Source organism: Acanthochromis polyacanthus, chromosome 13, assembly GCF_021347895.1.
Source record: "Acanthochromis polyacanthus isolate Apoly-LR-REF ecotype Palm Island chromosome 13, KAUST_Apoly_ChrSc, whole genome shotgun sequence".
NCBI lineage: Eukaryota > Metazoa > Chordata > Actinopteri > Pomacentridae > Acanthochromis > Acanthochromis polyacanthus.
In genome coordinates, this window is record NC_067125.1 from 29,129,068 (window position 1) to 29,143,981 (window position 14,914).

The 14,914-nt window shown below is 40.7% G+C and overlaps 1 protein-coding gene across 1 annotated transcript in view; it reads left to right on the forward strand.

Annotated features, from left to right (window-relative positions):
• LOC110947875 (protocadherin-16-like) overlaps window positions 1–14,914 on the forward strand; it is a gene marked incomplete at its 5' end in the record, with an annotated part of 70,034 nt that overhangs the window by 39,144 nt on the left and 15,976 nt on the right. Inside the window, 1 exon segment of the mRNA XM_051958266.1 lies at window positions 14,212–14,400. Within this exon segment, the coding sequence (XP_051814226.1) occupies window positions 14,212–14,400 (189 nt within the window).

The following is a 14,914-nucleotide window of genomic DNA, read 5'->3' on the forward strand; positions in this document are numbered from 1 at the left end:
AGGATCTCAGTTTGTGGTGTCTGTTTCTGGCACAGTCTCTGGCTGTGACTGAAAGTGTGGAGCAGTTCATTTTTATCATAACAGGCGCAGAAGAAAATAGTCAGCTTAAACAGCCAGTCACATTTTATTTGTGTGCACCTCTATAAGTTCATGGCAGTATATAAGACAAATTTATCTGAAGACATAACGGTTGACTGCATAGAGCATTCAGTAGAAGCTTTGTGCATTACTGTGTGCTAATTTCACACCCATGGTCATCATCCAAAATGAAGAAAGTCAAAGTATAGAGAGTAAAAGAGAAACTACCCACAATTTCAGACAGCTTAGATTTGTGATATAATAGGGGGAACTTAACAAAAGCTTAACTGACAATGTTCCCAATTATTTCAGTAATCCATCTGGGATACTGTCAGTATTTTGCAGCCTGCAGTCCACCAGTGACACCTGCCACCTAATTTTACCTGCCTTGTTGCTTTTATTGTCATTCTTCTGATCACGCCTTACTGGATGAAGACCAGGCTTTTTGGTCATCCTGCAGATATGGTGAAAGAAAAACATTCACATTTACAGAATGCTGTGGGGAAAGTTTTTCATTTTGTTTGCCAAGTTTTTGAGATAACTATCACTGAACTATTTGCGATGCTCACAGCATCTAAACACTTCTCAAAAACTCACCAGCTGCATAGCTCTGGGCCCTTTTCTGACTGTTTAGACAAATATTGTTGATACAGAAAATGGCAGAATAGTTTTTGCTTTTATAATATGGCTGAATTAACCCTTTAACTTTATGCCCAAGTTGTTAAACAAATTAATAACAGACACAAGTCAAGTGTTCAACTATATTTTGATGTCACTGATGGTGGAAAGCCTGTAGAGCTTGTTTTCATCACTGAGCGCTTTTCCACCCAAAGCACACAGAAGACATTGTCTCCCACAGCTGGACAAGTAATTAATATTGAAGCATATGTCCAGACACTTGATGGTAACAACCCCATCCTTTGCAAGTCTCGTTGCGCAGCAGAAAGCAGGAAATGTAATCAGTGAGCAGATTTGGGCTCGTGAGTAAGTGGTTTCAGCTCGCGTGTGAGGTGAATTTGAGGTGTGTATGAATATACGACAGTGATCATCAGGGGGAAGTCCTGGCCAAAGCTTGCCTTTGTCTAACCCAAACAATTTTTTCATTTTTTTGTCTTTCAAATAGATGAAATATGTTTGATTCAAACTTGTGTGTGTTCCTTTTTAGAGCTTGCGTGAGTGTAATCTTGTGGAGGACATGTTTACTGTGGAAGCCCTTTTTGCTCTGAGAAACAACTGAAGTGCTCACTGACTACCTTATGTATACTCGGAGGGGAATGTTTGAAATGAATCACATGAAGAAGGGGATTGGACATGTATACAAGATAAAATATAATTACCCTATCACCTAAATATTTTGCTGAGAACTAAATAAATATCCTAGAGAGGAAATGAAACCCGCCTATGGCTTTGGAGACTCAAAAGAATTTGCGTTTAAAAAAAGAAGGTAATGAATCAGAGCCAATAGATCAGATGGTAAACATGCAAATATCATGTAGAAAATACATTGAAAATGTCAAATAGAAACTTGGTTCGAACAGAAGTGTTGAAGTTTAGGAGGTGACATAGTTTTACAAGAATGTGGAACATCTGCATGAGGAAATATGGAAAATCTTATTATCACATTTTCCAGCAAGTTAAAAATCAGGATAAAAGGTGTAACGATGACAGGCCCCCGGTATCTCTATCCATCTCCATGTGACAGAGCCAGAGTTTTATGTGAAGAACAGCTGGTGTTTGTAGTTGGCAGGAAACTGTTTGGAAAGTTACAGTAAATATTGCGTGTGTGTTTGTGTGCACTCATCTGGTTATCTGTACGCGATTCTTTGTCCACTCAGGATGAATCTGTGTTGAATTGCAATTATGCGACTCAGTGAAACAAAAGAAAGAGATCTAAACAGACACTCAGCCCCACGGTCCGTCTCTACTGCCAGAGCATGTTGTCTTTGTGTGTCCGACCCACGTCTGAACCAGAGATGGCTTCCTTCAGCGCTGGGCTCACAGTTGAACAGAGTTTACTGGAGAAACTGCGTGCATGACAGAACCCAGCCTGAGCAGTCTTTGTTTGTTTGCAGTGTTTATCAGTCAGTGACACGGTGTGTTTATGTGCATGGTTCCAGTAGGATTTCATGACCCCAACGCCCTCGCTCACCCTCCATCCCCACCTCTCTCTCCTCTTTCTTGCACTGCAGAGAGCAACATTACAGCGTGATCCAGTTCTCTTCCCTCTGGATTGATTATATCACCACAAGAGTAGCTGCAAAGCGGTGGCTGCAAGGTTGTTAGGGCTCAGTTGTATTTACTCTTTTTAATCAGTAGGCTCACACTAACAGGCATTTATGTTTAGATGTATGATGAAATTCATCACAATGTCTTAGGACATGCAATATCTCTCTGGCTAACAGGGAGAAAATGTTTGGGGTCAGTTACACATCATGTAAATTGCAAATGAAGTGTGACATGTTCCTCGGCTAATTTACACGGCAGACAGCTGATTTAAAAACTGATTCTTATCTGATCTGTCAGATAACTGACATGGACTGAAAAAGGCTGCTCAAATGTGTCAGCATACTGTGTAACTGTGTATGTTGATCCTTTTGCAAGTCAAATATGGCTGATTTTTTGAATTAGTTTTGACTTTAGGATAGTCAATAAAAATGATGAATAAGCTGGGTAAGTATATTTGTTTTAACAAAGCAGCTGAACATCACTTTCTTTAAACTTGTGTTAACAATCTTTAGTTCAGTAAAAAACAAAAACAGTGAAGCCTTTGGCAGGGTTACAATGAGGCTTTGAGTCTTTTTGGACAATGGCTTATGGACAGACAGATTTCTTCACCAAGTAAATATTAAATGAAATGCTGGTGCCACATAATTATGGTTTAAGTTAAATTGTCTCCAGAAAAATCTTTCCTAGAGACAGTCTTTCATCATCATTTTCTGTAACTGCCACAGCTTGGACGACTGAGTAATGAAATGAACTGTCAAACAGTGGAGCCATTGCCTAATGCAATTATTTAAAAAAAGGTAAGCTCCGTGCTTCTGATACAATCATTTTTTACATTTGACATCACCAAAGAAACTCTCGCTGCTAAACTTTTTCAAGTTACAAACTTTAGGAAAAATGTCTGTCACAGAAGCAATTTGTTCAATCTAAAATGCCATTACTGCAAGATAAATGACAGACTATAAAACATACACAAATGCATTTCGAAGAATGTATTGTGTGTTAAAATTCTTCATTCTTGGTGTGCCACAAATATTATATAAGCTTAATATTTCCCTTCAGCAGTTTATTTGTGAGACTGGACAGGTCTAGACTCTTAAACAAGCAAATAAACACAGTGGTGCAGACTTCCATCTTTGCTTTCTAAACTGTTTCTTTTAATTACTGTTTTCCAGGAAGAAATTACAATGACAGTATGACTGTCAATAAACATGTCTTTCAAGCTGTGTGATTTTAAAATCTCTACTCAAAAATTGACCACTGAAAATTGTTTCCTGGAAGCTGCCTGTCTTGTTATGCTTTTCTCATTTCCTGCCCTCTGAGAGATTAAAGCAGTGGAGAGATGATGGTTTTATATTTTGTTTGAGTTCTTCTAGTACTTATAGTAAGACCTTCAGAGAAGTGAAAGACTGAAGTCCTTGCCACACCACAGGTATGGCTCCCTCTGCTGTGTTGCAACTCTTGACCAATCCATTCCAGTCTTGTTCCAGCTGCCAACCTCTGCTGGGCCTCTGGGACAATGCTGTAAGGAACACAAAGTGGATGCTGCTTCTATATTTTAGTCTATATGCCTCTATCAGTGCCCATATGTGTCACATAGTCAGCATCTGTATGTGATTCTGGCTGTAGGGGAGTGTTCTTTATGCAATTTTAAATCCCCCTCGAAAGAGCACTAAAGTAGAACAGAAAGATCTGCTGCATGATCAGTCAGTGCAGACTGACAATTCAAATCTGATGTCTCCATTGCGGTGTTCATTATTTGTGATTTTATGCTCTGCTTTAAGTTGAACACCGAATGATGACATTAGCATGTGGTTGCATGGTTGTTGCTTTGAATGTCTTTACTGGAGAATAAAAACCTAAGATAAAGAGTTTTCTATCTCCTGGACATGCGGGACTCTGCTGGTTCTGTTCTGAGCTGCCAGTTGTGATCACAAATTTACTGAAAGACAGCTTGATCACATGAATGTTGCAGCCTGCACTGTGCTCACACAGGGAAGAGAAACTCCAGCGCTGAATAATCTCCATCCACCTCATCAAACAGGCTTGTGGATCTCTGATAACCAGGTCCAAGCTGGATCTGCAACCGCATCTGCACTGTGTTTGTGCATGCCATGCTCAGTGGGCATTCTCCCACCCACTGCAGGCAGCTGTAGCACTAGCCTAGCCCACATCAGTATGCCGACACCCCCATACTGTGCATGGTTCATATTAGCTCCCCTCCCACCCACCAAACCCTAAGATTCAACGCCTGGTCTGCCTCAGCAGACCGGAGCTCAGTGCAGCTATTGGACGGCTGTGAAAGGGATGACTGGTTGAAACAGAGCCAAGGTAGAGCCTGACAGAGCTGACTTCAGGGGTATCTGATGCGAGGTCACCTCCCCTTGTCTTGTGAGTGTGAATCAACTCAGTAAGCCTCCAGCAACAATTCGCCTCTCATGAATGTCTGGACCCCGGTGGGTCTCATAGGCTTTTTACTGGCTCTACTGGTAACATTTGTGATTGTTTGGCTTGATAAGAGGTTACTTCGCATGTGTCGACAGGGAACTTCTGAAGTAGATTTTTACTCTTTGCATGAAGATCATTAAATTATAGTGCAAATATACAGCGCAACAATCACATCTGCAAGGCAGTTAATGGCAAACTATTTTACAGCCATTGGAAATATTAAACTGAAGTGAAAGTCAGACTCCTTTAACCCGCTTTCCTCTTTTAAATGTTCCGACCTCCACATAAGAGATTGTTTCTAAAGAGGATTTTTCTTCAATGTAAGTAAATGAAGCCAACAATTTTCACTTTATTTTCTTTTCATTGACTAACCAGTGATCAGCATGCATAAGAAAATACTGGTAGGTTTGTTTCTCACATTTGACCTCTGGAAAACAACCAGGCTAATGTGTTGAACAGGAGCCTCTCAGATGGAGCCTCTGGCCTTCCAGGTGTCCAGGGGTTAATGCCACACCAGCAGCACACTGACACATCCAGTGGAGTTTTTTTTTTTTTCATATTTATTTTTCTACCCAGTGTAAAAATTTCCATTAGACTTACCCTTGATATTACGTGCAAAGAGTTTGTCAGTGGTGGCAAAAGTCGCACATAATGGCCTCGTCCTCCCCAGCTGTGAGCTTATACCAAGGCCAGCAACACATTTGACATGCAGGCCTTTCACACTTTTCTCTATTGACCTTTGCACACATGTGGCTTTCAAAATGAAATTTAAAAAAATGAAAAAATGATTTTGCCTTCCACAGGACTTTTTTTTAAAGGAGTCAAATCAAACCATTATCTGTTGGGATCATGGCTCATGTCAAATACTGCATTAATACACACCAGAAGGATTTTATAAAACACCTTAAATTTGTTTTCAAGGTGCTGCAGCCACATTCATTCTCGATGACCTTGGACCTGCTTGTAGACACACAGTAGTACCATACGCAGAATGTTATTTTAGAGCAGCTACATGTCTGTATCTACCCTACTTTCTCACCTTCGTCAGGTCTTTTTGTCATCATTATTGCAAGAGTTTGTATTTTACTAAGGTGCACAGATGATTTAAAAGTTGAAAAATATTATTGCATGTTCAGTCTTGAATCCACCTTTCACTCCATTCAGCTCTATTAGCTCTACCTTTTTTTTTTAGCTGCATAATATCTCTTCTCTCTGCTCAGTTTGCCTTTTTTGGAACCCTTCTCTCCTTAAATGGTTGGATGCTTAATCGCTTCCAGATGCAAAGTCCAGATGAAAGACAGATGCTTCAGTTGTAGAGGAAAGTCTAATGAAAGTTTTAAAAAAATGCAGGCCACCTAACTTCCAACAACTGAAGTTTCTCACAACTCTTAAATTGCAGACTACAAAGAGTGCCTGCATATATGCTACGAGCATTAGGAGACGAACAGCTTAGATATGATTTCATTGTTTATTTCTTTACACTCTATATTGCGTTTGTTACAAGATTCTTTTTAATATATGAAAAAATGTATATTCATGTTATATGTGGACTAACTAACAGCCACTTGCTTACAGAAGGTTAATTAAGAAAAATTATGGTAATGATGCCAAACTCTGGTTTGATTAGGAGGTTTAAACACCGTGTTGGAAACTTTAACTACAGTGCGAATTAGCAGGTTGACATTCTTGACGTTACTGGCCAACAGTAGTGCATTTGTTCTCATACCTTTTACTGCTATGGGATAGCTATTTTACAGATATTTGTCTTTAATGTAGATTTCAGGTAAGAGCATCAGGGGATGTACTAGGAATCATAGTGACAGCACAGAAAAATTCTCCTCTCCTGCACTGTGAAATTTGTGCTACTATCTCAACACACATAGAAAATTTAAAAATGATAACAAAAATTCTCAAAAGCAAAAATGTAATGAACAGGCCTTGTTTTTGTGAAGGGGACCCTAAAGAAAATGTCTTTGATAACTAACAAATCGTTTGGATTCTGGCTTGATGTTCTTAAAGTGTTGTGTTAAATCACAATAGTGAAACACCACACTGACCTTCTACTTGCTTCCTATACAAAAACTCTGTTATGATGTTCTACCTGTGTTTTTCCAGCGGTGTCGCAGTTATAGTGAGTGATGTATGACAGGAAAGGGGCAGAAACCTTATCCTGTCCCGTGTCTGCACTCCAGCACTGGGTGTCATTATATCCCTGTCTGCTCTATTGCCTCTCCTCTGTTCCTGTGCCAGATATGTGGACCTTACAGCACACTAACCTGCTGCCCTTAGCCCAGGTCCTTCACATTTATGTCTGTGCAATACACAGAAAGATTTAGGAAAAAAAAAAAAAGCTTCAGTTCATGGAACTTTTTGTCTTCTGTTGTCAGGAAGTAGTTTCTTTTAAGCCCTGAAACAGTTGAGTTCAGTAGAGATGGTAGAACCTGCCGGGAACAAGCTTTGGGAAAAATGCTGCCGACCAGTCAAACAAAAGTAGCACAGGTTTTCTATAGGCAGCCAAAAGTTACTTAGACTGGACAACAGAATTGTGTCATGGCTATATAAGACTGTAAAATATAGTCTGTTGTCATGTTTACTCTTCAGCACGTATGGTGGATATTATTTGTGGTCATCTACAGTTCTTGTCTGGTCAAATCATCACTCCTGCAAGGACAGTTGGAACCAATTTCCACAGTGAAAAGACAGTTCTGAAAGACATGATTTGGCAACTGGTGCAGAACATGATCGTTTTTAGTAAAATCAGTGTGATTAAGATGGTTAGTGGCCTTGACAGTTGTACCTTGTTTCACAGGGACACCTCAACCAGCAGATGTGCTATAATGCACATCTGGACAGAGAAAGCACTTGGCAAATCTGCAATAGATTGTTCACATTTAAGTCATGCAGGGACAGACAAGGAGGTTTGTAAATTTGAATTGTGATAATGAATAAAGCTCTATATAAACTCTGTTGTTCTGTAACAATAAAGGATATGTGGTCGTGCCAATGCATTGTTGCTGAGGAAAAGGGAAATTGAGAGCTGCTGTAAAATATTAATTCAAAAGAGTTGTACTTCAACAGATTTATTTGAGTGTTTCATTTGAATGGAATAAAAAGACCTCCTCCTGAACAAAAGAATTTTCCCTTCAAAAGCTGTGTACATAGCAAAACATAGCAGTGTTGTGTATTAATCCCTCTACCCCAACTGTGGTCTTTTGTATCGCGCTTAGTTCAGGTCAACAGTTTGCTTATCACAAAAATTGGCAAATAATAAGGTATCTTGGGGTCTTTTAAATTCATTGTGGATGTTAATGGTCCCCTTGGGGTAAAACCTGATGTTTTTAATGACCGTTCCTGCAGCACCACCACAAATCCAAACGTTTGTACACAAGAAATCTGTCAACTGTGGTTTGTCTTTACACAAATTTTCAACATTCTTGAAATGTGCCGGGATCCAGAGCTTCACCACTCCACCAAGGTGACTTTTCTGTCTGGCATTATGACATGAAACAGTTTCCTGGTGGAAGAAGTGATTCATCCAAATATGCAAAACCAGCAATTAGTCAGTCAGTCCCATGGGCAGGACTAATGTTGTTGTCTGGTGTTTTCAAGACGTGCACTGGAATCAAAGAGGAGAATTAGATTTGACCACCTCAATGACCACATTTATTTCACATGTACTCTCAGGATTACCCAACATTGTAGTTTGTTGATACTTCGCTCTGTTCCACTCGCACAACCTGAGCAAAATTGGCATATTAGTATGGCTATGCATCAGTGTTTACTTAATATGCCATTAGATTTGTGTGAATACGTTGATTTCTAGTAATTTGTTAAGGGAAATGAAATGCCTTCCCCCATGGAAATCAGTTAGAGAGGAGCTATTGTCAGACTGAGAAGTGGAATGAGTGTATAATTCCATCTGAGATCAAGCAAACTCGAAACTGCTGGAAAACACAGAACCTCAGGTACTCTTTTTAAACAAACAAAATTAAAAGAATTCTCAAGACCTTTTCATACATCATGTTCATGCAATGTTCCTTGCAGTATATCACAGCATAGTGTTTCTACCTGATAGTAGGGCCTTCGGGACTCCACAGTTTGTGCTCTGACTTGCTCATACCTTGTAGACCCGCTCTGTGTACATATGTCGACTGGCTGCAGAACACAGCAAGGCTGCTGGAATGATACTTCAACATATTTCATGTTTCAACCTCAACATCTTTTGAAATTTCATTACTTTTATCACGCGTACACAGAACAGCCAGACATCGCAGGCCACAGTTTGGCAGTATTTAATGTCACCGATTCATAGACCTTACACATGCTTCAAACTATGCTGTGAAGATTTTAGCTTTTTGTCTCCTGAGTAACCACCCAAATCTTTTACATATGGTTGGTCCGTATCCAGACAATACTGTCTGTGCTGCAAATGTTTGGAGTTTTGATATATTCGTCAACAATGTGTGGGCTTCTTCCTTCCACTGGGCCGGTGTGGTCTCTGTCTGGGTCTTTGGTGTGGTGGTGGACATGTTACAAAGTCTCTGACCTGCCTATCTGCTACTTAAGCGAGTAGTGAAAGAGGCCTTTAGGAGGTCTCCACCTCGTTTTCCTCGTCTCTGCTCTCCTCAGAAGTGATGCCAGGACAATAGAGAGAGAGCAGTTTGCACGGCTTCACACCAGCTGTGAAAGCTCAAAGTATTTCTCAGTCCAGATTTCTACAACTCGCCCACTCGTTTGATTTCTTTGAGCCTACACGCTCCGCTTTGCCTCTACTGTCTTTTAATGATCTGCTTGTCGCTTCATCAGTCTGTCTCTGTAACTGTTTAGAATATTATGTTTGATATTGATTATTTAGAATTATTGAATTAATATTTGCAAAGTTGCCACTTTTAGTTAAAAAAGTCATGATATTGCTCCAAAGTTCTGACATCAGTACAGTTAAAGCTACCAATAATAATAATGGAAGCTCCATTTTTTCTAGTGGGTGGAGTATTCGGTTCCTTTACCTTTTTTTTTTTTTTTAAATCTCCACCAGTCATTAAACAAGGTCCCTTTTATTCTGGAACACAAGGGATAAAAACATGTTCCTGTTCAACATCCACACTGGCCTCTGTAATTTAATCACTTCTTTAAACCCACATCAGCTGTCTGGCCAGCATATGGAAGTAGCAGCACTTTCCAACTAAGATAAAAGCAAGCTCAGTCATAAATTTGAGCTTAAAAGATTTTAAAAATTCTTTATGCCACAAAGTTGCTTTTTGTTTGATTTGGGCCAGTGACGGTAGCCACTGCTGCACATCCATCTGTGCTCGGTTTGTTTGCGAAGAAACTACATGAAATGTTTTGATTCTGATGTCGTCAGAGCCCAGAATTAACTCAGTCTTGCTCTTTTGCTCCTCAGGCATCATGAGACTGTAATGAGCAATCACTTTATTCCCGGTGTTTGTACATTTGTGTCTCTGCTTACGCATCTAAGGTACACTCACAGGACGTATGCACGCAGAGTTTGATTGATGTGTGTGATAATTTCCCAGTTGGCAAACATTTATGTGCTCACTCCGTCATTTGTGGCCTGTTTGGATTGGCCGAGGTGGGGCCCTGATTCGCTGGTTTCACTGAGAACTACGTGAGATGGATTTGTTTGACTGGGCACAGTAAAATACGAGGAGCATGATTAGAAACTACGTCGCCTTCATTTCACCTCTTGTTGAGCTCAATGGTTTCGGCTTTGCAGCGTTCAGCTACTCACAGGTTTATGCACCGCTTCTTTCCACAGCGGGGCTTTTTCACATGACCGCACAGTGAAGGTGTAGCAAGGGCCAGTAGCTCGGGCAAGTAAGGTCACACTGACAGAACAAGAGCTAGAAAATCACTTAGATAATTCGTTTACTGTAATTCTGATGGATCTTTTGGGAAAATCACATCTGAAAATAGAAACACCTTGTCCTTTTCCAGCCCTAGCTCTTCCTCAGACCACAGGGTGAGAACATTAGATGGGCCAGAACACTTTGGAGCATCCAAAATCCTCAGGATCATTATTCCATTTAGACATATTATACATAAACATACAAAGACATGTTCCTTTGATTGGACAGTCAGCCAGTCAGTAAGTCTCTTTTGGAAGGCTCATGGAATCTGATGGGAGAACCACAAAGTGCCCAGTTATCTTTGGATTTCCCCAGCTTGTTTTACTAAGGACTCAGCCAAACGTTGCCTTTTCCCTGCTGATAAGACAGCTCCCATCATGCCTCACTCACACACATGAAGTGTAGAGAGAATACTACTGGCTGCTGCTGATGATCTAAGATTACTTTTGCTTTTGAACTTCTAATCCAATAAAAATAGAGTTTTTGTAATACCTATACACTGCACAGGAAAGACTGAAAAGTCGGTGGGAAACCGAAACAGAGGCCCCTCGTATCCATGTCAAGATAGATACGACAAAGTGGTGAGTGTTATTTTTCTACCCCCTGCTGGGCTGAGAATACCTACACACACTATGTCTGGCACATCTTAAATTATTTTTCTAGTTATCAATATTATTAAATTTACAGTATGCATATGTAAATGAGGTTTTTCCCTTAATCTACAGTCTACACATGAGTACAAATATTAATTAAAACACCAAAAATGTAACAAAAACCATGTGAAAGGAACATAAACAAGTGCTTAAGTGTCTATTGAAAGCACTGAGATGGATGACTCCTTGCTGTGAGAGAATTCTGAAGTGCAGCATTACGCAACATCCCAAGCAAGCTTCAGTTCATCACCATATTCAAGGACTTCATGAGAAACTTGTCTCACCCACTGAGATTTACGCTTACGGTGTAATTGATTTATCCAAAAATGTTCTTTAGTCCAACTTTTATGGCAGGAATATTGGTGCCAGACGCCACATTTTGTTAGGTTGTCCTCATCTGTCGGGGGTTTGTGGTTTGGCTAATTGTTCTGCTCATTTTTCATTTGCATATTGCCTCCTGTGTCATTTCATACGGGTGGCTGGCAAATTAGAATCTCCTGGACAGACAGGCCTCCGTGTTCCAGCAAGATGACACTAATATGCTGCTATTAACCTTTACCATACGTAAGAGATCTCTGCAATCTCTGCAGATTCCAAAATACACTGATTGCTTCAGGCCTTCTGCTCGTGGTTTATGTAAATGTGATTATGTGGTTTATTATCTTACAGTTTATTCCCAAAAACAATCATACACTTAACTCATGGAACATATTGTTTTCAAATCGCACATGGCTCCAAACATGTTCCCCACTTTATGCACACTTGAAGCACTGAGTGAAGTGTAATTGTTACGGCGCTGGATACTCCTCATGTAAATTAATTTCATCTCTCAAGTCATCGTCTCTTGTGAACTTGTTATTAACGGAAAAGCTCAGTATCTCTGTAGCACACATTGTACCACTGCGCTTAAGCTCAAAGGGCGCCCTGAATTCATTGCGAATTTTGTGCTCAGTCTGAAGACAACAGAGTGAAAAGAGCTTCAACTCCCACCCCACCAAAAGTAACTTTACTTTTTATTTCCTTTTCTTTCTTTTCTCTCTGCCAAGGCAAGAACCAAGGCATGTTTTCAATGTAGGCTGATTTTGCTGTCTGTTTATTTGTCACTCTGCAGGATTATGCAAATACAACCAGGCAAATTTTGTGACAGTTAGTGGACAAAAGAAGAACCCGTCAAATTGTGATGCAAATCAGGATCACTTTCTGTAAAATTACATGACAGGACATTAGTGCTGGTGGAGGATAATGTTCTCCGAGTGCCCTCATAGTTTCATCTTTTTTGTTTTTTCCATTGACCAGTTTATATACCATAAATGTATTTTTAAGCTTTCAGCATGTGATGTTTATGCACTGTATGTGGATGTATTCTGAAATACATATTTATGGTTTGTGGCTAAAATGGATAGCAACGTGGAGTCTGCTCAAATATCTTCTACATTCAATACCACTTTTGTGACTGGGTCAGTCACAAAAGAAGAAATATGTTCTGACAGATGTTAGGACATGTTTGCTGCATGTCTATGGGCTTTTTTAATCAATTTTGCTTTTATGTTTTTCGCAAGACTCAGGTTTTCAAGTTCAAATACTCCTTCAGCTTTCCCTCCAGCTGACGCTCATCACACAACTGTGGATAAAACAAACATATAAAGCTATGGGCTTGTTATAAATAACTCGCCCTCCTGCAAAATGACAAAGTATTACAGTAAGCTGTAGTCTCTGTATGTTAAAAGTTGGAGTAGCTTTCTTGTATTGCTCTTGGTTTCCCCTTTCCTCGTGTGGTTTATTATTCTTCTCCTTGGCTTGCATCTCTGCCAGCTTTACAACTCTCTCACTCCTACACACCACTCACCCTCTGTTAGGAGTTATGGTGCGGAGTGTGGGGCATGCTCTGTGATGAGTCCCCCGTCTGCCATCTGCTCAGAAAAGAGATGGAGGCCTACTGCAGCCAAAGCTTCATCACCTCGAATGAGTGATTTCCATCTACTCTCAGTCATACCAATGCCATCCTCAAAAAAAGTCAGCATTTGATGATAAGCATGGTTGCTTTATTTTTCTTGGCAATGTTCCTGATGACTGCTCCGTTTTGCTCAGAGGAGGCTCCCTGCTGTTGAGTGTTGACGCTCCAGAGCAGGATTTGAGTTTCTATTTTCTTCCAATTAGTGTTTTGCTAAAGACTATTCATTTATACAGCATGCAAGGATGGAGAAATCCAATCAACTTGTGAGGTTTAACCCGACCGTAATCTGCGATCTAGAGCCAACACTTGCAAACAATTATGCTGCTGGTACCCAGGGGCCCGATCTGATTGGTCTGTTTGCTTTGTGCTGTCTTGGGAGATCCTACAGTAATTGAGTCGGCTCTTTGGCTGATGGCTTCTGAGCCGCTTTTATAGCTCCAGTGGTTCTACTCCTCTCAGGATGTGCAGCAATATTAAAAGCAGACCGCAAGCGGGACATTACATTAGGGTATTATACGCTGCACTGAAGCGTACTGTGTGGTATCCCACTGTTGCCCAGCCGTCCCTGTCACTGTCCTTTTCAGACAGACCCCACTCCTGAAGCAGGCAGTTTTTCCTGCTGGCAGTCCTCCCAGAGCCTGTAGAAGTCATCCTCCTTCCTGCCACCCCCCTTCATTCCCTCAGAGGCCCTTTCTGCCAAAGGGCCTGTTTGGCTCATGTTTTGGCTCAGATAAACAACAAAGAACGGGTCCAAAGATGCTTTCTGAGGCACCTGGTATGGTGGTCTTGTTTCAGTTTGTGGATTGCCATCACTCTTACATCCATTTAATAAAATTTCGATCTGATCTGCTGTGGCTTTAGAGCAATATCGCTAAGTATGGAAACTGCTAAGTTTATCCGGTAATATATTCCCTTCCAGCTTAATAAATTTTAATTGGAATGCGCAATGTTGGAATGTTTAACCAATAGCATGTTTCCTTCTCTGTAGGTGACTGCGAAAGATGCAGACGGCGGCTCCTTTGGCTCAATTACCTACTCCCTTGGCTCTGGCATTAACAGCGCTGTTCCCTCTCAGTTCACAATTGGCAAGGAGACGGGCCAGATCTGCACTAGTGCTGTACTAGACAGAGATCAAGGGCCAGCCAGCTTCGACTTTACTGTTACTGCAGTGGATGGGGTAAGCCATTGCCTTTTGAAATCATGCTTAATATGAATCCATTGAGCCACAGTGTAATCCTATAAACACAGCAGCCATGCTTTTTTACAGACAGAGAGTAAAGACATGGCCAATTGTGCAAAAGACTTTGAATAGCTCTCCATGGTAGGTAGACATGCTCAGAAGTTAGTGTTGCACAATGGTCTCTTAATGCCAAAAATACTTACACATAAAAGGTTAAAAATGAAAGAAAATTACTGTGGGCATGTTAAAGCAATCAGATGGAGAAATACCTCAACTGTCAGGCAATAATATTTTAACAAGTTGGACTGCCGCCTCCCTCCTTTTTTGCCACCTGGTCCAAATGAAAAGCCTGCACTGTATTTTCTGCAGAGCAAAAGCCTATGAAACAGCCTTGGGTTGCAGCGAGCCCTCTCACCCTCCATGGGTCATGACATATTGCTCCTTCCCAAGGGAAACTATCAATCTGTGTCCCTCCACGAACCTGCTGGGACTATATTTTAAGGGCTACGCC